Raw genomic sequence first — 25,281 nt, 5'->3', positions numbered from 1 at the left:
TAGGCACTAAGGTTATTTTTTACTTGAAACTCGAAATTTGATGTGTATAGTTTGTCAATTTTCCACCACCTTGAGGTCAATGGTACAAAATGTAAAAGCTCTAGTTAGTGTTCATATGAATCCCTTGAAGAGCTTCTACCTGAAGTATATGATGTCTATCACTCAAGCATAAATCTATCCATGGAATTAAATCAACCCCAACTAAAATTAATGGTCAAAGACAAAACATTGGCTGTGGCGTTGCACTCTCTTGTTGGAAATTAGTATTACATTTTTTTATGTACATAAAAACATCCCCTAAGACCTCAAGAAAACCTGTAATTGCAAGCCACAACATGATCACAATTCCTCTGATCTCATTCATCTGAAAGTTTTCGGGATACTTATATGCACATCTCAGAAATCTAGCCTCACTGGCCTGTAACTTTTGATATGGCATCTTTAATTATTTTTGCCAGTTCTTCCCTGAAATCATGACAATAGTTCAAAGTCTTGGAAGACAGTAGTCCAAAGTATCACTTATAAATTAATATAGTATACACATTATCAAAGAATGTACCAGTTGCTATTTACTTTTCCTATAATAAGAATGAAACAAAGGATAATACTCACCTGTCAGGTTGGAAGAGCAAATAGCGGTATACAAACCACTGTACAAAAGAAACCATTTTATATCAACCGTAACTCTAAAAACACATTCACACACTGTGTGGTCATTTTTAACCGACACTAAAAAATAGAACAAAATTACTTATAGATTTGTAGAATGAAAAACTATTGTAAAAAGTAAAGCTCTATAATTTCTTAATCATAAACTTACTCCAGAAAAAAGAATTCCGATCACTTCAAATGCACCTGGAATAAGAGGAAGTCTATCAATTGCCTGAAATAATTACAGAAACAGGTATTTCGTTAGTTTTTTTAATAAAGGTACCTGGGGTTACGTGACCCCAGACCCAAAAATCTTGAAGCTGCCCCAGCTGGAAAAGCATGAGCTTGAGGAGAACAAATGTCATACAACAACCAGCAATAGGTTTCTAAGCCCTTCACACATGAAATACAAGACTTCATCCAAAGAACAAAGAACATTAGGGCTGTGCCGAGGGATGAATCATCATAGAGATGATCTTGAGAGCTTCTTACTAGCTTCTGTTAAGCTAAGGAAAAAGAAAAACATGCTGAGATAGACAAATTGCAAACTTTACACCCTTTCGTTGTGATGTGAATTCCCAGTTCAGTTCACTCTCCTGCTAATTCAATGAAGACATCCTATCACCATAATATATTGAGAGTAGAAAGATCACGCACACACTCTCGTCATTCTATCTTTTGGCACCAGCAATCATTCAGAATCAGAACCTGCCATAAGATATGCATATGCAGGCCCGAAAGGAGGCAGAAATTCACCAACATAGGAGAGTAAGGCTTGCTTTGATTGATATGTGAACTGCATAGGTGCTCAAGTGCTATGGAATCTAATGCATCCAGAGACAGCTATGAATCATTCTCCATAATCACAGAATCAAGAAGATGCAAAAGTGTGGCTATGCTGTAGTAGATACCTTTATGATTGGAGAAACCTATTTAGATCTTATCAAGGGGACTAGACAAAATTATAAGATTTACTTCCACAAAAATTCAATTGAAAAGATGAATATTGGTGTCTCATTCGAGAGAGAACTGGGATAAAAGCTTCTCCAAATGGAACAAGGACATCCAAAGATAATTCTGGGGAAGTTTTCAATTTTCTTATGCACCTGAGATTTTTGCACTCTCTTTTCTAAAGCAGACCAGAGCTCCCAAGGAGAAAAGCTTGCACTAGTTAAGTACTGATCAGAAATCTCCTCTCAACTTTCTACTTGTCTGCATGTTATCGTATGGTGAATTAGTTTGTTCATCCTTTTGCAAATGCATAAGAAATGTCCTTACTAAGAATGAAGAAGATGGCATCTTATATTTTTTTCTTAGAATGTAGCTTTGTAATTAACTCTTATACATCTTGTTCAGCATATGAAGACCATAGAAGAAGTTAGATGAAAGTCTTCTTGAGAATTCTTGCATGTAGGACATCTCAAGGGGTCTTGATAACCATTGTTGTTAACAAGAACTAAAATCAAATTTTGCCTTTAAAGCATGCTATTATTAATTTTACCCAGCTTTGCCCAATCCAAATCACTTTCCATGCCTTAATTTCACTATTGTCTCGATTGCCAATCAAAACTATAAATTTTGGAATCTGTGATGAACACAACAAATCTATCTAAGACTAACATCTATGAGCCAATCACAAAACCAAGACATAGAATAAACATAATCTGAATTCAATATAATGAAGCCTCAATACAATTAGTACAGTACAAATACATAGGCCTCTTGGATGCATAAGCCTCAATACACGTCCAAGAGGTGACGAATGAACCCTCTGTCAATCCTAATTAGGAGGTGAGTTAACTTAGCCAACTAAGATAGAGGAGGTGGCCCTTTAATACAAATCAAGAATTGATGAAGTGGTGACATGTGGTCACATCAAATCAAGGGAGATATGTGTCATTATTAGCTAAATTAATGAAAAAATATATATTCTTATTACCCTAAGTAAGCTTTATAAGTAGGCACAATACTAGATTTAGGGTAAAAAGTACAATTCCAGGTGAAGCACAATATTACACCAACAACGACTCTTACAAGAAATGATAAATGGATCCCAGCAATGAGGCAATGCTAGGTACCCATGCACAAATATAAAACCCCGAGAAGAGAGAGATCAGGTAGCTTCTCAAATGTGGTTCCTTCAACAACAATGATGGATGGATGACATTGAATGTTGATGAGCCCACTTTCATCAAATAGCAGTTCTCCCTTCTAGAAGAGAGAGATCCATCGGTGCATGTAGCTCTACCCAATCCATGAAGGAAAATGAGTTAAGGAAACATAAAATATGTCTCATATCAATGAATCCCAGGCCAAGTTGAAGAAGATGACTACAAAAATCCATGTGGAAATTGATGTAACAGGAGCCAAAGATGATGAAAATGTAGTTAATAAATAACTATCATCAAAGAGGAAAATCAAGTCCTCAATGGTTTCACCTAGATCTGGAAAGTAGGACTCAACAACATGCTCAAAAGATCTACCAAAGAAGCCATCCTTGTTAACTATCTAAAAAATAAGAATGATCATGTTGAATGGAATCTCTGGAAGCCTTTTAGTGAAGCAACATTGGACTTGGTAGAATCGATAGGTGGAGGTGGAATCTCAATGCATGTCATGTGACCATATTCCTCATCCCACAATGTGTCCATCAGATGCTCGAGTATGAAAAATTGTTGAAGCTACTAGAGGTTGTGAAATCTTGGTGCATGTCAATCTACTAATGAAACATATGTTAATGGTGTGAGTATGAACATCTACTAAAGAGGCATCAGTAGGTGCCTTGTATCTTAACGTGAAGGTTTCTCCAAGGAAGCACCACTTTTCGATGGTGATACAAGATCTTCATGTCCCTGTGTGATGACAACTCAAGCAACGATAAAGCACTCTGTTTGCTTGATCTAATACCAAGAACCTGATAATTCTTGTCAAACCTTTCAGTCTAGGACATGGTTCTCATGATTTAAATGACTAATTAGCATGCATGATGATAAGAACACACAATGGAACTCCATCTAAATCAATCAAATGAGCATGAGATGTGGCACTTATAACTATTGCACTTTAAAAAACTGATTTATGTTTTCCTAAGTTTTCACAACTTCCAAAGAAGACAATTGTTGGAAGTACAATTCTAGGATAAAACAAGAAGAAATAATGATAACCAATGTGAAGTGTGTGAATAAATATACACTTTCAAACAAACAGAACACAAAGAGGAGCTTTTATGTCCAAGATATGGCTCTTCAAACTACACAAAATGAGAACTACACAACATTTTTTTAAGAAATGGAAAATAAAGCCATCCTACACAAAAACCATTATACCATTGTAAAGCTTGTGAAAAAATAATACATTTCAAAAAATAAAACAGAAAAGGAGCTCTAGATAACTAAGTTACAAGCCTCCAAAATTTGCTAGGAAACAAGAAAACTCCATTTGTCCAAGGTAAGGTTATCTTTAAGATAGGGGCAATGTCATCAATGCAAAGAGGACTGACATGGTGCAATTTGGAGCTTCCATATGTCATTATGACATGGGTCCAAGTCACAAGAAAAAAGTGGGCATACCAAGCAACCGATTCCATAGTAGAAAGATTCAAGCTAGCATATTAATCAAAGTTCCCAAACTTCAACTCGGCTTGGACTTGGCAAGGCCAACTCAACTTGGTGAAATGACTCACTAAATACTCAACAAAGTGAAAAAACCCTTGAAATTTAGAGAATTTAAGGATTTAAAACTTGTTTCATGCACGCATTATTGAATAAATCTTGAGACACAATAACATCATTAAGTAGAAGCTAATTTGATCACATACATAAATATACATTGATCACATAAGCACAAACACTAGTTAATACATTGACGACAATTAATACACTATCAAATAATTAATAATATCAAACACAACAATGGCATTTTATGCCGACTACATTCTTCACCCCAAGGAAAATGTCATCTTTCAAACAACAAGTATACACCAAGTAATATCTAGGAAGACTAATGAGAAGTGTGTAGATAATGACTCATACTGCACAAGCTAAAAGTTGTTGTGTACTTCAAAAATAAAATGGGAGTCTAAGGGTAACAACCCCAACAAGGTCAAGGGGAAGCATCCCCTAGCAAGGTCAAGGGGTACAACCCCTTGAGAGGATCTAGTGACAACACCCCCATCGGGATCAAGGGGTAGAGCCCCTTGTGGGGATTGAGGGGCAACACTCCTCATAGGGTCCAAGGGCAATACCCTAGGCGCACTCAACAAATGCAATTTCCAAATTTCTTCCTAGTAATGTTTTACTTGTCAAACAAAGCACAAGAACTCAAGGAATTGCAGTTGTCTTAGATAAGGGTGGTGTTCATGTAGCTTCTATTTGATTATGTTCATAGAACTCAATGACCCACTCGGATTCTAGGCATGACTTTGCATCTCAAATTGAATGTTTTTTGGACTACAAGGAAGAAATATGTCAAGAAAACATAAAAAATAGAGTTTTTCAAATACCCAACCCTACATTGATGTTGGTGGAGTCAACAACTTAGACTTAGTAATTCAGGTTGTGACTCATAACTCAGCAAGTCACATTCTTGACTCAAACGAGTCTAAGTTGGAGTCATTTTGACTCAATAGGAATGACTTGACTCACAACTTGCCATGAGTCTGGGGACTCTGATATGAATTGACATGTTTTGTAGGATGTCACATAGAGTAAATGATCCTCCATGGAGGCATTTAGTTCGTAATCCACTTAATTAGTCATACGGCCACAAATCAACTATTCGTAGCATTGTTACTGGCGTTGTACTCACAAGAAATAGTACCGATGACAAACAACATCAATAGTGTTGTATGTTGATTACAAGTATATGAATCCATTAGGGAAACTAAGTTTGGCAATCTGGTGATAGTCTTAGCTATCAAATGTACTTTACAAAAAATCAAGACAGATATATATACATTGATCACATAAGCACAAACACTACTTAATACATTGACGATAATTAATACACTAACAAATAATTAATATTATCAAACACAACAATGGCATTTTATGCTGACTACATTCTTCAACCCAAAGAAAATGTCATCTTTCAAATGACAAGTATACACCAAGTAACATCTAGGAAGACTAATGACAAGTGTGTAGATAATGACTCATATTACACAAACTCAAAGTTGTCGTGTACTTCAAAAATAAAATGGGAGTTTGGGGGTTACAACCCCAATGAGGTCAAGGGGAAGCATCCCTAGCAAGGTCAAGGGGTACAGCCCCTTGCGAGGGTCTAGTGACAACACCCCTAGTGGTATCAAGGGGTAGAGCCCCTTGCGGGAATTGAGGGGCAACACCCCTGGCAGGGTCTAAGGGCAACACCCCAAGCACACTCAAAAAATGCAATTTCCAAATTTCTTCCTGGTAAACATTTTACTTGTCGAACAAAGCACAAGAACTCAAGGAATTGCAGTTGTCTTAGATAAGGGTGGTGTTCATGTAGCTTCTATTTGATTATGTTCATGGAATTCAATGATCCACTCGGATTCTAGGCATGACTTTTCATCTCAAATTGAATTTTTTTGTGGACTGCAAGGAAGAAATATGTCAAGAAAACATTAAAAATAGAGTTTTTCAAATACCTGACTCTACATTGATGCAGGAGGAGTCAACTAGCTCAGACTTGGCAATTCAGGCTGTGACTCATGACTCAGCAAGTCACATTCTTGACTCAGACAAGTCCAAGTCAGAGGCATTTTGACTCGATAGGAATGACTTGACTCACAACTTGCCATGAGTATGGGAACTCTGATATGAATTGACATGTTTTGCAGGATGCCACATAGAGTAAATGATCCTCCATGGAGGCATTTATTTGGTAATCCACTTAATTAGTCATACGGCCACAAATCAAATATTCATAGCATTGTTATTGGCGGTGTACTCATAAGAAATAGTACTGATGACAAACAACATCAATAGTGTTGTACTCAATGTACAAGTCTATGGATCCATTAGGGAAACTAAGTTTGGCAATCTTGTGGTAGTCTTAGCTATCAAATGTATTTTACAAACAATCGAGGATTGGTGGGTGGAAGACTTAACCAATATGACATCAAAAATAATAACAAATTTGCAAGCAAAGAATGAGAACCTATTAGCAAAGGCTTTCAAGGTGACAATGAAGTTCCTCATGTCAATGTTTAACCATGACTTTCCATGTGCTAAACTAGGTACCAAGGTACCCTCCCTTTATACCTTAAACCAAATGCCTCAAGTTTTGAAAGAAACCTCTACTAATGCCATTAACCATGCAAAAAGAACCTCAACCGTGGCAAAAAATAGTTACCAAAAATATTGAAAACATAGTACCAAATATTGATCCACATGAAAATACTGACCTATGAAAACAATGTGGATCATCTTGGACTACATGCAACCAACAATTTCCAGACAATATCCTTGGAGAAACAAGCTAAAAGCCTCGTAAGTTTACAATCAATCTTAGTAGAATGATGACTCCTAGATGCAATAGTGAGATACATTCATTGTTAGTACTCTTGTAACAACCTACAAAAACCAATATAGACCCTAGACAACTAACTTCCAATTTGTTGGATTCAAACAAAATAATGGTGAACTAGCTAACCTGGCAGTTTGATTCACAACATATGCCAAAACGTAGATCACTATGCACCCAAAACCTAGAAATGGACTAAACTAGCCTATCATGGCTATACCATGTAACAATTTTGATAGATTCTACAAATCTACCTAGGACCTAATGTCTATGAGCTAATCACAAAACTAGGAAATAGAATAAAGATATTTCATATTCAATATAATGGAGCTGCACTACAATCAGTGAAGTACAAATATATAGTTTTCTTGGATGAGTCAAGGATTTGAGAGGCCATGATTTGACTCTAACGAATCCCAACCATGAGGTGAGTTAATTCAGTCAACTAAGACAAAGGTGTTCCTTGATAAGACAAGGTGGCATTTGACTTCTATCAAAGATGACATGTCATTATTAGCTACATAGATGAAGAAAAACGAATAATTCTATTATCCTAAGTATACTTAATTTTTCAAGTGTAATATTGCATTTAGGATGAAGTATAATCATGTTGTAGCATAATATTACACCAGCACTAAATCCCCTTTTTCTAAGAAGTAAACCATTTTAGAGGCTTTCCAAATTAACATGTCATGGTTCTCTTTGAAACAAATATAAAGTCAAAAGTAGTTTAGTAATTTTTTAAGATCTTGCAATCTATCTTGAATGTTAAAACTTATAGTGTGTCTACCCCATTTATCATCAACCAGGCTTATTGAAAGATATTTTCAGTACTCTATTCCATCGTTGTAAAACATGAATTCATTAAAATATAGCAGAAGATTATTTCAGTGAGAAACACACAAAAATATAGATTTGGAAGGTGCTATGTACCATCTACATCATGTTATTATCTTGTGCAATCCCTACTTAAGATAAGGTGTATGGGATAAATTAGGGAAGATGTACATATACGTGTCATCCGAGCATGGCCAAAAACTATGTGTCCCATGGAAAACAATTTGCAAGAATAAGGAGATTCTAATGAGTAGGATTGATTAATGGGTGTATTTAGCATCAATATACCCACTTAATATTGATTTGGAGGAAGCCCAACAGTAGTCTCCATTCTTGAGAAGGCCATTTCTCTCAAGATTGCATTAGACACAAAAAAACTGGACTTCCACTAGAATCTTTGAGAATGTTCTTGCATCCACTACATCTACCTACAAGCCTATAGAGTCAATTTTTTTATTCATTCCCCCTAAAACAAGTCTTATTGAATGAAGGACTTTGAAGAAGAAATGCAAAGTATGTGTAGGTACATCAAGTACAAATGCTAATATGTTTTGATGATATGGCTATGTGACTAAAAAAAATTATTTGTCAATTTTTGAATAATTATAAGAGTCAATTGGTAGACAGTTGTGTTCTTCTTGGCAACCACTTGGTTATTTTAATAGACTTTGTGTCACCATGGAAAGAAGTTTGATCCTTCATTGACCATCTAGTCTACTTCTATAGCAATTTCATGTGTGCATAAATACATGTTTTTAATGGGGTTCACCACTTAGTGTGTTGGTTGAGTGATAAAGTTGTTCTGTCCACTCAAACCTCTGCTGGGGCATTGTGATTGTGGGTGTGTGTCTTCAATAATCCAATGTGCTTGACAATTTGAGCCACAACTTTTTTAAATGGGGATGGCGTCCCCCATTTTTTGGCCTCACTGATTTATAGCTCCAATCCAAAAGCATTTCATGTGGAGCTGGAGGGCGTGTTGTTCCATCATCATCGGTGATGTTAAAAAGTCTACTAGGCACTTATTGTATACACACACACACACACATATATATTCATCATTAATTCAATTATTAGTTTTATCAAACAGTAGAAGAGAAACATTTGGCATCATTGCTTGAAAGAAATTAGGTCAGATTTAAGATAATACTACCATTAGAGACCAATAAAGGTGTCAAGTATATAACCAGATAACATACAGGTCTGAAAGTGCAGACCACACTTGATCTTCTCATCCTATATACTACGTATGGCATTATATGTATTCTTCCTCTTATGAGACAGCGACTTCCTAGAAGGTTATGTGTTATTAAAACTAATCTAAACTCTGTGTGTTAGTTAGTATTTAATGGCAACTAATCTTGTAAATCGCTGATTTATGGAAGAGGCATATGGGCCGACTTGGGCAAGAGACATGTCCATTTGAGTGTCATGTCCTTTAGTCGGGTATACAGGAAGAATAGTATTGCAGTTTGAAGGACACAAAATTACAATTAAGTCTGCTTCTTCAAGCAATATCATCCTATATAATTTATTGCAGAAATTATATAAGATTCAAATCAGAAGTAAAGGTGACAACTCCAATATAGAGATTAATAAGATCATTCTCAACAACCAAGGACAAAATCAAAGTCTGATTGAAAGGATACAGAATTTGCAGAAACTTTACATGGTATCAGAGCACTGGTAGTCGAACCTAGATTCTGCAAAATTCAGTTATCAGACTTTATAAATATCTAGCAAATATCCCCTATCTTCAATGGCATACACAATCAAACCCAAGGATAGGTTTGATGGGAAAGAACACTTTGAGGCCTGGAAATTCAGAATCATGATGATTCTTGAAGAGAATGATGTAAGACAATTTGTTGATAAAGCATCCAAGCAACCGCCAGTTGAACCTCATAAATCCATCTAGAGCAAAAGAAATAGGAAAGCAATTCAAATCATATTAGATGGAGTAAAAAATGATATCGTACCCATGCTTACAAAACATCAAACTACATTTGATATGATGAATGCATATGAGGTCAACAATGCAACTAGGGTTCTAGCATTGAAAAAGCAACTAAATCACATTCAAATAAAGAAAGGCGAATCAATGAATTCTTACTTCCTAAGGGTTGCCAGCATTAGAGATGAACTGTCAAATATAGGAACCATTATTAGTGACACATAATTAACACTAATGGTCATAAATGGATTACCAGATTCATGGCAGAATTTTGCACAAGGAATAAGTGCCAGAGATAATCTTCCTGACTTCAACAAACTTAAGAACGATTGTCTTCAAGAAGAATCCAGAAAGCTAAAGAAAGGAGGGAAACTAAAAACAGAAGATGAAGAACTTCATGTTCTTAATACAAACTCCTATAAGGGCAAGAAGAAGCATTTCAAAAAGAAAAAGGGAAATCGAAAGAATGGGAAACCAAAGAAAGATCTATCTCAAATAAAGTCTTTCAAATGTGAAAAATTTGGACACTACAAATCAAATTGTCCTAAAAATTCTAAACAACAAGCAAACTATACAAATGTTACTAGGGAAGAAGATACCTATGATCCTGAGAGTCATGTGTTGTACTCATTATCAAATGAAATTTCAAGTAAAGCATGGGTAATTGATAGTGGATCTTCTAGACATATAATGGGATACAAAGAAACACTAGACTCCTTATCAGTGAAGGTTAACGGTGAAGTTACCATTGGTGATAATTCAACACATTCTGTTGAAGGAATTGGAAATTGCACCTTGAAACTAAAATTAGGAAATACTCTTCTTCTCAAAGGTGTACTCTACGTACCAAGAATTAAAAGAAATCTAATCTCAATTACAGCGCTTGAAGATGATGGGCATAATGTTGCATTCATAGATGGCAAGTATTAACTTCGGCGAAGAACTCCTCAATCAAGAAAGCAAAGTTGATTGGTCAGAGAAAAGGATACTTGTATGAATTGAATTGAATACAGAATCTAGTCGACCTATTCAAGCCTTAGTTAATGAAACTGCAGACATAAATGAAATATGGCATAAAAGATTAGGACATCTAAATTTCAAAACCTTATCAACTATGGAGAAGATGGTTACTAGATTACCTAAACTAAGTAAAGACCACTCAAGCATATTCAAAGGGTGCACTTTGGGTAAGAACACCAAAAGTCCATTTCATGATAGCACTAGGAAAACAAATAATGTTTTGGAATTAATTCATTCAAATTTATGTGGGCCTATGTTTATTCCTTCTCTTGGAGGATTTTGGTATTATATTTTGTTCATAGATGACTTCTCTAGGAAAACATGGATTTACTTCTTAAAATGCAGAGAATCAAAAGAAATCCTAAAAAGATTTAAAGAATTTAAAACATTAATTGAAAACCTTTCAGGACACAAAATTAAAACCCTTAGAACTGATAACGGAGGGAAATATACCTCAGACTTGTTTAAACGATTTTGTAAAGAATTAGAGATTAAGAGGGAGTACACCGTTCCTTATAATCTAGAACAAAATAGGTAGCATAAAGAAAGAATAGAACAATTATAAAAGCTGCTAGCGCTATGATTTTTGATCAAAATCTAGAGCCTCTTGTACTGTTATTTATATTCAAAACAAAAGCCCGCATTCTTACCTTAGAGATAAAACTCTTGAAGAGGTATTTACTAAGGTCAAACTTAATATAAGTCATCTTAGGATTTTTGGGTACCCTGTATATATCCACGTTCCAAAAGAAAAGAGAATCAAGTTGGAACTCTTTGGAAGGAAAGGTATTTTTGTAGGATATAGTGAAACATCTAAGGCATATAGGATTTTCATACCTAGACAGAAAAGTATTAAACTTAGTAAGGATGTGATTTTTGAGGAAGATTTTGCATTCAAAAGAGCCTTGAGTTTTAAAGAACCTTCTCCTTTATCTAGTTTTGAAAGAAATAGTGAATTTGGGTCCCAGAGGGAGAACTTAGAAGAAATTGAAGATGAAATTCAAAATATGAATCTTGAAGAAAATCAAAATTCAAAGAGAAGACCACATTGGGCCATTCAAATAGTTGAGGCAGCTCAAGACTTTGCTGCACCTTTCGGAACAGTCACAGAAAGCAAAAGACCTAAAATATTCTCTAATTATACAGCAAATATGAGTGATTTATCCAAAACAGAACCAACCAATCCATCTGATGCTATTAAACATACAACTTGGAAAGAAGCTATGACAAAAGAATACCAATCTATTATTAAAAATGATGTTTGGGAAATTGTTCGTAGACCTAAAGAAAAATCTGTTGTTTCTTCCAAGTGGATATTTAAAATAAAGCATGCTGCTAACAGTAGCATTGAAAAGTATAAAGCTAGATTTGTAGCCAGAGGATTTTCTTAGAAGGAAGGGATTGATTATGAAGAAACCTTTTCTCCTACTGCTAGATATACCTCCGTAAGAGTAGTCCTAGCAATTGCAACATCGAAGGGATGGAAAGTACATCAAATGGATGTAAAAACAACATTCCTAAATGGAAAGATTACAGAAGAAGTATATCTGGAGCAACTTGAAGGATTTGAAACTCATGATCCTAACACTTTTGTTTGCAGGCTCAAGAAAGCTCTATATGGCTTAAACAGGCTCCCAAGGTCTAGTATGAAAGAATTGATAAGTATCTCACCAGCTTAGGATTCTTCAAGAATGACATCGATCCAAATTTATATTATAAAAGAGATAAAGATGATATAGTAATTCTGATATTGTATGTTGATGATTTACTAATAACAGGTGATGATCATCTCATAGATTAGTGCAAGAAAGATCTAACTAGAGAATTCAAGATGAAAGATTTGGGACTCTTTCATTACTTCCTAAGATTGGAAGTACAACAGAATTTTGACAGTATCATACTTAATCAAGGGAAGTATACATCAGACATTTTGAAGAGATTTGGAATGTGGAATTGTAAGCCTATGTCTTCTCCAATGGAGACTAATCTACATAAACTTAAGGAAGCAACAATAGAATCACCTTCCATAGATCCTACTCTCTACAGACAGATGATTGGGTCCCTTATGTACTTAGTAAATACAAGACCAAATATTTGCTATGCTGTTAATGCCTTAAGCTAGTTTATGTGTGAGCCAATGGAAATTCACCTAGTTGCAGTTAAGCACATTTTGAGATACTTACAAGGCACTCTTAATTTTGGACTCAAATATGAGAAGGTTGCTTCAGACTTGCATGGATTCACCGACTTAGATTGGAGTGAAAGTGTTAAAGATAGAAAAAGTACTTCAGGATGTTGTTTCAGTTTAGGATCAGCCATGATATCTTGGATATGCAAAAAGCGGTCTTCAGTAGCTCAGAGCTCCCCAGAAGCCAAATACATTGCAATAGCGATGGCCTCTCGAGAAGCAGTCTGGCTAAGTTACTTGTAGGACTATCTGGGCAAGCCATGAATCCTATAATTATTAATTGTGATAATTAGAGTTCCATCAAGCTTTCAGCGAATCCAGTTTTTCATGACAGGTCCAAGCATATTGAAATTCCTTAACATTATGTAAGACATATGGTAGATAGGAATTTTGTAAAATTAGAATACATTTGCACTGTAGATCATACGGTAGACATATTCACCAAACCTCTATCTAGAGTGAAGATAGAATACTTCAGGAGGAGACTTGGTATGGTTGAGTTGTAATCCATTTGTACTCTTTTAATTATTAATAAAATTATTTTATTTTATTTTGTCAGGCTATTCACTGTTATCAGCTCCCCTATTTGCATTCATTATTTAAGAGGTGACGATCTCTGAGATAATGAACAATTGTATAAAAGACATTATGAGAGATGACAATCTCTTAGATAATGTGCTAAACAGTAGAGTTCTGCCGTAAGATCTAGATGAGTTTTAGATCGTATTGTGATGTGGACATTGCTATGTCTATGAGTCACAATTTGGATAAAGGAAGAGTTTTAGTATTCTTCGGGTTTACCTTGTATTCTGGTAGATTTTAAACTTGGGATCTTGTTGTGATATAGAAATTACCGGTTTCTATGAGTCACAACTTGGATAAATGAAGAAATTATATTACTCTTCAGATTTATCATGTATATTATCACTAGTAGCAGTGATTTGTCATATCACAAGTTCAGTAATATGACATTGTATCATGTGTTCTATCATACCACATACTAAGAAGATTCAGAGAGATATAGAGTATTAATTGTTGCTTATTCATCTGTATTGATGTTGTTAGATATGATATCTCTCTGTATGATTATTAGGTTAAGAGGGAGTGTTAAGTATATAACTAGATAACATACAGGTTTGAAAGTGCAGACCGCACTTGATCTTCTCATCTTATATACTCCGTATGGCATTATATGTATTCTTCCTCTAATGAGACGGCAACTTCCTAGAAGGTTATGTGTTTTTAAAACTAATCTAAACACTATGTGTTAGTTAGTATTTAATGGTAACTAATCTTGTAAATTGCCGATTTATGGAAGAAGCATATGGGCCAACTTAGGCAAGAGACATGTCCATTTGAGTGTCATGTCCTTTAGTCAGGTATATAGGAAGGATAGTATTGCAGTTTGAAGGACACACAATTACAATTAAGTCTGCTTCTTCAAGCGATATCATCCTATATAATTTATTGCAGAAATTATATAACATTCAAATCAGAAGTAAAGGTGACAACTCCTTCAATTTTCAGATTATTAAGAAGATCATTCTCAGCAACCGAGGACAGAATTAAAGTCTGATTGAAAGGATACAGAATTTGCAGAAACTTTACAAAAGGTAGGAAGAGACCACCATATGGTCAACATCAAGTGATAACTCTCTTCCTGGAATTAAAAATAATCTAACAGCGTTTCCCCAAAGGAACAAACAACTCCCAAGTCCTTGTAAAATCAAATAAACGTCCAAGCTTCCCTGGAAAAAAAATCAATCTGAAGCACGCATCTCCTTGCTTCATACAATCAAAATTAAAGATTCATTTTCCAAATATCCAATGCTCTATATGAAAGTCTTCCTCCAAGCCTTGGATGTCATCAAAATGCAACAAAATTCATTTTAGAGTATACAGTAAGAGATGATAATAACAACTAGGTCTCCAGAGGTACAAGGTATTCTCAAAGTCAGGATGGAGAAAAATAGTAAAAAGATAAAAATCAGTAAATAAAGAAAACTTGTCCTGATTTTTCTTCTAGAGGATAATTCCAAGATTGCCTCATGCAGGAAGTTTCAATTTAGATGAGGGGTTCTTGTGCAATTTTGCATAATTTCAACACATGACGTTGGCTGAGATGGACATACAAGATCCCAACGATGGGAAGCCATAAGAAACTATACACTAGACTTCCCAATGAAACTGTAAAATAAAATATTGATGCTGATTGCCTATTTCCAGAGATGCTACTGCATCAAAATCAGACCTTGAATCCCATATTTTGAGCCTGGAATGTAAAAGCAAGGTAACATTGATTTATAGTCCCTTAAGGAGGAGGTTAAAGTGTTCAGAGTTGGATTGGATGACTTTCCCTGGTGACATTGGCCTAGATGGACATACAAGCTTCCACCCATGTGAAGCCATAAGCATACAAAAAAAATAACCAATGAAATTACAAAATAAAATAAATTTTTTTTTGGTTGATGCTGATTGCCTAATTCCGAAGGTGCTCCTATATCAGAATCTAGACCTCGGAATCCTGTATTTCAAGCCTGAAATGTAAGAAACATTGTAACATTGATTTGCAGTCCAATAAAAAGGAGGTCATGGTTCTTGAAAGTTGGGTTTGAAAGATCTTTCCTGAAAGAAATTGTGATACAACCTAACCAGGTTAATAAGGACGAACTGAAGATTTAAAAAACCAACTACATGGTCCTTGCAGTAGGTCGATCTGCCTATTGATGTGCTGCAGCATTGCAAAGGGCCTGGGCATCCACATGGAGACCTGCGGATATGATGATACCAATACGGACTCAAAGTGCTGTATGAAGACTCTTAAAGATAGTACAACCACTCAGAGGAAGAAGTCTTCTTTTCATAGAGGAATTTTATATTCCAGAAATGATACTAGTAGAGTTAATTATATTAAATGTGTTACATCCCAATTTTTGACCTAGCTTGAAATATAGACGTTGATGTTCACATGAAGTCAGTTGGTAGTTTAATTTGATATAATCCGGCGAAATGGTAAGATAGTTAGTCGTTATGATTTCAAGTGAAGATGACATGTTAGTTATTCGTTAATCGCAAATTCATGGAATTAAGACGAAAGGTTAACTAATATGATTATTTATAATTTATAATTTAATTACAAAGAAATTCCTTGCAGGGAGCTTGTTGAAGGGGTGGAAGCATTGTCAAAAAAGAATTAGGCAAGGCATCACCATCATTGGACAGATAGGTAGAGGACCAAGCGATTTGTAACAGGACTCATCTCTGGAACTGCATGAGCTGTTGATAATTAATTAAATTTAATTAATTAAGTTTAAATATAAACGTATTCTTAAAAGATTTTAAATTATCTTTTGTCGTATTATTTTCATAATAGTTTATACATGTGCATTTGTATATTAAAATATTTTGGCATCTTTATATGTTAATAAATTAACAGAATGATGTTTTAAAAGTACTTATAAGATTTTTAATAAATTTTCGAATTATAATTATATTAATAAAACCTTTTCACCTTTGTTCCAACGTTTTCATATTTCCAATTGTTGGAAAATTCAAATCGCGTGGAGTTTTGTAACGGCAGAAGATGTAAAGCCAATCAAAATTTTTTATATTGCCTTTGTCGTTTTCGAATGGAAGCAACCACATTTTCGTCTGCTCTTGTTTTCCACCATAGTCTCAGAGTTTTGTCTTTCATTAACCCGAGTTTGTCAAATCCTTGAAAGTATTCTGCCGTGAGATATTCAGTCGACCTTTTTGCCCCAACAATCAACGCCTGCAGCACCATTCTAAATAGCCACGATACCAAATATCTGAGCATACGTGAATCAATCTTGCACATCTCTGAGCAACGGAAATACTGTAGATATTTGAAGAATTTACCAGTCTGGGTGCATAGTAATCAAAGCCATGTAAGGGTGTAATTAAATCGAATTCATTTCCTTTCACTCACGTTTTGCATTCTATCCTCATTCTGAGTCGAGTTGATACAAAATGCATAGATTGGAGTCTTGTTCTTTTCTTGTGCTCAAAAAAAAAAAAAGAATAATGCCAACAGAGCCTAATTACTTTACTATTTATTAGAAAGATGATCTTTCGGTAGAAGCCAATTAAGGAAGTAGTAAACTTATGTTTCCATCTTAAACATTGTTGGTTATCACCATATTCCAACACTTAATTCAATTATACCTTTGAATAAAGATTATATTTTTTTAACAAACCCCATCATTAATTAGTAGTTTGAGTCATGAAATGCTCTATTCTCAAACAAGTAAACGCAGTAATAATGATCAACTCTGTATACCAATGAAATTCTGAGAATACAGAATCATAATCTTATGAATAAGATGAAATGGTTCAGGCACCGAGAATACACCGGTCTGATGACCTGTTGATGGTGAGAGGTGTAGATGAACCTAATAAAAAAATAAAAAATAAAATTAAGAATGATATCAGTAAATTGAAAATTCACAAACTAATCTAATGTGTTTAGCTCATGCAATTCCACTTTGATAATTATTAAACAAGCGCTTGGAAATCACGAGCTTGGAGGCCTGATGAGGTTGAGGGGCGTGAGGAAAGATTCATCAATAATAAGAACTAGTAATATCAGTTATGACATTTTAATATATATTATTTAATATGAATTAATAATAGCTCATGCATATTCTTGTTATGATGATCTCCTACTACCAAGTCGTATGGCGTGTTATATATCATGATGCCCAGTAAATGGTAAGATGTTCCCTATCAATTCCGGGTAGGGAGGCCCTTTCTTGTTAAGAGATCGTGTGAGGATATATATTGTGGTCCGAGGTTGGGTGGTAAAGCCCCTGGCAATGTTTCACCTCTCTCAAGACATCAAATATGCGTCAAACAAAGATAAGCCATGAAATCAATTGTCTATTGGAAACAGGTATTATCATTTTTGTTTATGAGAAGGTAAGATTAAATTGAGGTATTTCATTGTTATCATCATTTTACTTCATATAAATGAATATTGAATATAAGTAATTATCTAATTTTGAGAAATTGTCACAGATAAGCAATCGGAAGGAAAAGAAATCCGAAGCCCTAATTGATTGTGTGACAGCCGGAACCTTAATTGATATGGTGGTATTGGAAGCCCTAACTGAATCCGTGGTATCGAAAACCCTAGTTGAATCCATGGTTGCGGAAGCCCTAAATTGAATCCGTCGTCGCAAAAACCCTAAATAAATTCGTTGTCGCGGAAGCCCTAAATTGAATCCGTGGTCGTGGAAGCCCTAAGTGGTAAAGCAGTACCAAAAACCCTAAATAAACCGATGGTAATTGATGCCCTAATTGGTAAGATGATATGTGATGCCCTAATTTAAGTTATAATGGTATTTAGTGGTATTCATCAAATGATTTTTGAGATAGCAGTCGATTTGAGAAATTGTTATAGTATATTTGTGGACTAACCCGGGTGGTTGCAGAAGCATACTTAGATGAATTTCAGTCTCAGTTTTTCCAAGGTATGTGATTTCAATTTTTGATGTAATTTCAATAAAAAGAATTTCAAGTATTTAGTTAAGCAATTTTGTTTAACTGACTTTAACGGTAATTTTCCTCACATGAATATGAATGATGTAACTGCCTTCTTATGAAGTCGAAGTTAAAATTAGATGTTAAAATTAGATCCGAGGAATCCGGTTGTTACAATAAGAACCAGTAATATGATAGATGTTAAAATTAGACCCGAGGAATCCGGTTGTTACATAAAGGGGCATGAGGAAAGATTCATCAACAATAAGAACCAGTAATATCAGTTATGACATTTTAATATATATCATTTAATATGAATTAATAATAGCTCATGCATATTCTTGTTATGATGATCTCCTACTACCAAGTCGTATGGCGTGTTATATATCATGATGCCCAGTGAATGGTAAGATGTTCCCTGTGAATTTCGGGTAGGGAGGGCCTTTCTCGTTAAGAGATCGTGTAGGGATATATATTGTGGTCCAAGTTTGGGTGGTAAAGCCCCTGGCAATGTTTCACCTCTCTCAAGACATCAGATATGCGTCAAATAGAGATAAGCCATGAAATCAATTGTCTATCGAAAACAAGTATTATCATTTTTGTTTATGAGAAGGTAAGATTAAATTGAGGTATTTCATTGTTATCATCATTTTACTTCATATAAATGAATATTGAATATAAGTAATTATCTAATTTTGAGAAATTGTCACAGATAAGCAATCAGAAGGAAAAGAAATCCGAAGCCCTAATTGATTGTGTGACAGCTGGAACCTTAATTGATATGGTGGTATTGGAAGCCCTAACTGAATCCGTGGTATCGGAAACCCTAGTTGAAACCGTGGTTGAGAAAGCCCTAAATTGAATCCGTCGTTGCAAAAACCCTAGATAAATCCATTGTCGCGGAAGCCCTAAATTGAATCCGTGGTCGCAGATGCCCTAAGTGGTAAAGCAGTACCAAAAACCCTAAATAAACCGATGGTCATTGATGCCCTAATTGGTAAGATGATATGTGATGCCCTAATTTAAGTTATAATGGTATTTAGTGGTATTCATCAAATGATTTTTGAGATAGCAGTCGATTTGAGAAATTGTTATAGTATATTTGTGGACTAACCCGGGTGATTGCAGAAGCATACTTAGATGAATTTCAGTCTCAGTTTTTCCAAGGTATGTGATTTCAATTTCTGATGTAATTTCAATAAAAAAGAATTTCAAGTATTTAGTTAAGCAATTTTGTTTAACTGACTTTAACGGCAATCTTCCTCATATGAATATGAATGATGTAATTGCCTTCTTATGAAGTCAAAGTTAAAACTGTATTCTATGCTTATGATAGATGTTAAAATTAGACCCGGGGAATCCAGTTGTTACAAAGTGTAGTTCAGTTGTTTTGCTCTAGGAATATAGGTGTTATTATCAGTATTTCTCTAGGAATATAGGTGTTATACCAGTATTTCTGTTAGCAATAAAGCTTGCGCTTTATGTGGAGCACTAATTATTATTTAAATTTTTGTTATTAGCATTACAGACCACATGAATATATACGATCATAAGATTGGACATGGCAATCCTATTACAGACAACTGTAGGTCAGTGATCAAGATGTTACAAGCTAGAGTTGCCTTTGCACCAAAAGATTGACCTGTTAATGCCCGACACAACCACTAGACTTATAGAACACAGGAGGCGGTTAAGCTATGTCACAAATCTTGAAGGGGAACATTGGCGATTAGTCCAACAATCCCCCCCTCAGCGTTACCTTAGGAGATTTGAACCTGTGACCAAGCTCTAATACCACTTGTTACAAGCTAGAGTTGTCATTGCACCAAAAGATCGACCTGTTAATGCCCAATACAACCACTAGACTTATAGAACACAGGAGGCGGTTAAGCCATGTCACGAATCTTGAAGGGGAACGTTGGCGGTTCGTCCAACACAAGATTGGTTCAATGGTATGACTTTTGATTGATCAATCTAGTTTTTACCTCATTTATCATAACAAGAAAAGTTTTACCAACCAATTGTTAAGACTTACTTATGCACATTAACATTCTCGACCAAAGTTGGTTTACCAAAGCTTCAGAAGATGGCCTATAATAGTATGAATATAATCAGAGGTCTAGCATCCAAGTTCATCTGCAAGTTTATTTGTGGCTAGTGGCATCCAAAAAATTCAATAATATATAGTTTAAACTCTCTATACTTTCTTATAAGAGCATTAAGACCACATATCTCTCTTATAGGTAGGTGCAGGTCATTCACAAACGAACGTATAAACCCTGGGCAATAAAGGCACACCTTGCTCACTTCACAATTATTGCAATAAGTGCAGTAGAACACCTTGAAGAGAATCTTTTTGGTGCACCAGCCAAAAAAGGTTTTGATCCAGATATCTAAAAATTCATTCAAAGGGCAAAGTCCTACGCTTTTATATTCACAAAGAGAACATCATATTACTTCAGGGTTCTTGGAGTGGTAATTCAACAATACACATACTTTTTGTTTTCTCAAGATTCACACAGAATTAGCTTAGCGTTGTGTTCCATACACTCCTCGACACACTGCAGTTATGCAAATAGTCAATCATTAACAACTCTCAAGCATAGACTTAATTCAAAAAACACTTCGGAATTTTGGCATAAAATCTGAGGCAAAATACCCTGCTAGTATAAAAATAAATTACAATAACTTGGAGAAAGTGCAAATTGTAAGTCAGAGACAGTAAACTGGTACTGAATAGCTACAAAAAAAAAAAGACAAATTAATTGTGAAATGTTTTAGATGCATTTTAGTATTTTACAATAGTAATTAAAATTAATAGAAAACAGTCAAACAACTACCTGTGCATAATATAGCAAACTGATTTCTGGGAATGGCTGAGAACAGTTGACCGAGTATATTAAAACTATACAATTTTTGCAGTGTAAAAATTCAACAAGACCAGTCAGGATTAAGCTATAGAAAGAGGGAATCCAAGACACAATTCTGCAGTTCTAATCCCTTTAAACAACAGAATATCAATATGAATTACCAGTAATTAGTAAATAACAATCATAAAACCTTAGAAAAGAACAAGTACTTAAGGGGTGAACATGTGATACTCTAAATAATGAAAGTGCTCTTTAGCCACCAAAGGAATTATACGTAGAAAGTCCACAGTTTAAACCTACGTCACAAGATACATGGAATTTCATTGGATGAAATTCAAATTTCAGCAACCTTTTCTAAATTTCTGAACTTCATCCAAATTTTATGATATTTAATATAATATTGATTTATTATAAAATAATATTAAGTTATTTAATGTAATTATTTAGCAACATCAATCTACTTTGACAATTTTGTGGATATATTACTTATAATTTAAAATAAATAGATTTATATAAAGTAAGATTTAATGGAAATTTCATCCGAATTTTATGATCAATGAACTCGAATTCAAATTTGAACCTTGTGACTTAGGTTTAAACTATCAGGTGACAAATTGAATTTTGAATTTGAAACTGAGTCTCCAGAATATGATACAATTAGGTAGTATATGACTGAAGATTGGGTTTCTGTGTCCTGGTTCTCTGTAATGGAGTTCTGGAATGAGATAAGTATGTAGAGCTGGGGCTGTGTGTGCCACCAGGCACCCTAAGTGGATACTATCCCATATTCACGGTTCCCCTTCATAATTGTTTCTTTAATTTTTGTAGTTAAACTAGAATACCTTCATTTTATTTTGCTGACTGCTGCAGTATACTCTGTCACCTTTCATTTGGTTGTTCTTTTTTAACTTGATTTTGCACTTGAACTTAAAATAACAATCAATTCTTGACAAGAATGGAGATTATGATGGAGTGCTCTGGAATTTGCAAAGGTTGTGATTTTTTTTCCAACATTTATGCAACCAGCCTCTTTGATATCGAATAAGCCATAAATCTCATGTACAGAGATAATATGAGATCTCTCCTAAAGATGCTTATTATTAATTTATTATTTGTTTTGGCGCATTGGTCGATAATAACCCAATTAAAGCTTGAGATTTGCATTAAAGCCAGATAATTCTAGATGTACCATTGTAAAAGCCTACTATATAAAATATCCTAATTCCTAACTACTGAATTCAGAAAACATACCGTAATAAGACCAGTTGAGGCCCAAAGCACTACTATTGCTGCAAAGCCTAGGCCACCAATGGCAAGCTTGTCATCTGTCTTTTCCCACTGCCCAAAAACAGGAAATACTATCAGCCAATAGCTTTATTGCACCCAAAAGTAATCTAGAGCATATTATAGAAACTACAAAGGGTACTAAGTTTTTTTATTTTCTCGTGATATCCCTACCCACATATCAAACTACAAGAAAATTCAGCACAAGTCTAAAGTCCGCATGGAGGTACAGGCCATTGACAGAGAAATACATTTGAAATAAAAGCCCATGTCGTGAGTGTAGTTGAGACAATTATGTGGACTTTAGCATTGTTTATCTATATCCAAATAGGGACAACTGGGAGACATGCAGAATGAAAAGGATACAAGAAGGTTGGAAAGCTTCTTATCTAAGCAAAGTTCTCGGATTTGAAAAATTAGGAAAATCCTTTTCGTTTTTTGGCCACATTGGTTGTCATCTATAGTTGTGAGGTTTGGAGGAGCAGCATGTCAAACCTCAAGTGGAGGCCAGTAGAAAGAATTCAAAAGCATCTAGTTACTAGTAGTTTAAAAGTCAATTCAACAGTTCCTTATTAGATTCTTCTGACTGAAGTAGAAATATTTCCGATGGAAGCATCGGCAATAATTCGTCCAATAGGTTACTTAAAAATGTTGAAAACATCGATAGGCATGCTAGCCAAAATGGTTGTTGAAGAGAAATTAGATTGTAGAAAGAAGTCTTGGATGAAATAGGATAGTAACTAGATGAGTAAATCGGACATTCATTTGTACAATTATCCCAACAATAATTAAGAGATAAAAAAATTGTATTAAAACAACATAGAATTGCCATTTAGTCAAAACAGATTTGCTGAGAAAAAACACACTATGTCAAGGAGTTCAGCCACATGCGGCAACATAGTAATAATTATTTAAGTGTCACAATCAAGGGAAAGGATAGAGTTTTATTTGCACAGTTGAGAGCCAGTTTGCACCATCTTTATATATGAGGCAGGTAGATGGACAGTCCTCAAGCAAGAGTGGAAAAAAAAGAACCTACATTTTCTGCAACAGGGGTGGTTGAAACTGAATGGTATTTTTCATGAAGTGTGCTACATATTGGTATTCAATATAAATGCAATTTAAAGATGGGTAGTCTAAATGAGCTATTTAAGAAGGCAAGACTTCACAAAATTGCTGGCTTTTTGAAAAAGATTCATAATAGGACAGTCAATATCAAAACAGAACTTGAGAATTACTAAGGTTTTAACTCTGGTTCCCTTGGACTGCTGATCTCATGGACATTATTAAAATTTCATCATCTTCATATTAAAATACAACAATCCTCCGGGTTATAACTTTTACAATTATTTTTACTATTTGCACTCAAATGAAAAATTTAGCATTATTCTGCTATCCAGATTGAGAAGATATGAATTTTGCCATCCTTTCGGCCAAAATAGTCAGGACCTGTCAAAATATGTCTACCCTTTTGGAAAATTGATTGTAAAGATGTATAGCTCTAAAATAGGGTGCTTTTAAGCTTTGCTTGATTGCCTTGACTCAAGTTTTTAAATGTATACCTAATTGTGACTCATATCATATTACCTTGGTTAAGTTAAAACAATTGTGTTCATCTTCTATTAATTAGGCTACACGCCTTTCATATGCTATTTTCACAGGTTAATAGCGTGAAAATGTTGAAGCTGGTAAAAGAGAATGCTAACTTACAGCCTCCTGAATAGGTTTAGTGACCTCAGTGACTGGCTTCATAGGATCAGTAGTAGCCATTGCAATTACTCTGCTTCTCCTTCCTCCTAATATAGAGCAATCCCTTCTAAGCTTAGTAGACTACAATTATCAAAACAATTCAAGTCGACGTAGTTATTCAACCCCAAATTACTTATTTAGTGTAGCTATGAACGAAAGTTGAAACTGTTCAATTTATTTGAGTAAAAGACTACCTGCATGGCTCCGAAATGGCGAAGAGAGGTGTAATTGACTAAAATGACTTTTACAAGCCGGTAGAGATACCAAGTGAGGAGAAGAAGTAGCCATTCTTGTAATCCCTGGCTTTTGCACTGCTGCAGTAGGCATGATGCAAGGTGAAGTGCATGCCATTGTATCCACTAGCTGATTTTATTGACAGTTGAAAAACAAAAACAACCCAACTCAGATATTGAAGCAACAGGGTATCCCGATCGGTTGGAGGAGAAGAAAGAATTGATTTCCGGTGAAGTTGATACACAGAACAACCTCAGAGGAGGAAATGAAATTTGATGAAATAATGTATAATTAGGTGATGTGCGAGAGGAAATTACGATTGGGTCATCTTACAATTCGGCCACACGATTCGAACCTTCCCAGATGTTAGCGGTTTTTGAGCGATATTCACTCCTTATTGGAGGAGATTGACGGTTTATCTCTATATGAACGGCTCCTCAGACAAACACCCCAATGGTTTGATTATGCTAAAAAACTTTATGAAC

The 25,281-nt window shown here is 34.9% G+C and overlaps 1 protein-coding gene across 1 annotated transcript; it reads right to left on the bottom strand.

Moving 5' to 3' along the window:
• On the bottom strand, positions 1–25,281 carry LOC149550744 (protein CURVATURE THYLAKOID 1C, chloroplastic-like). The gene is made up of 6 exons (XM_089786297.1): positions 24,757–25,281; positions 24,524–24,609; positions 22,781–22,867; positions 821–883; positions 613–650; positions 1–465 (listed from the first exon to the last, which is right to left on the bottom strand). The coding sequence occupies exons 1-6, from the start codon at positions 24,911–24,913 to the stop codon at positions 411–413; spliced, it is 486 nt and encodes a 161-aa protein (XP_089642423.1). The 5' UTR covers positions 24,914–25,281; the 3' UTR covers positions 1–410.

The sequence above is a fragment of the Cupressus sempervirens genome, chromosome 6 (assembly GCF_028749045.1).
Source record: "Cupressus sempervirens isolate cs-2001-9-10 chromosome 6, ASM2874904v1, whole genome shotgun sequence".
NCBI classification, from domain to species: domain Eukaryota; kingdom Viridiplantae; phylum Streptophyta; class Pinopsida; order Cupressales; family Cupressaceae; genus Cupressus; species Cupressus sempervirens.
This window is presented reverse-complemented; position numbering and strand designations above follow the sequence as displayed.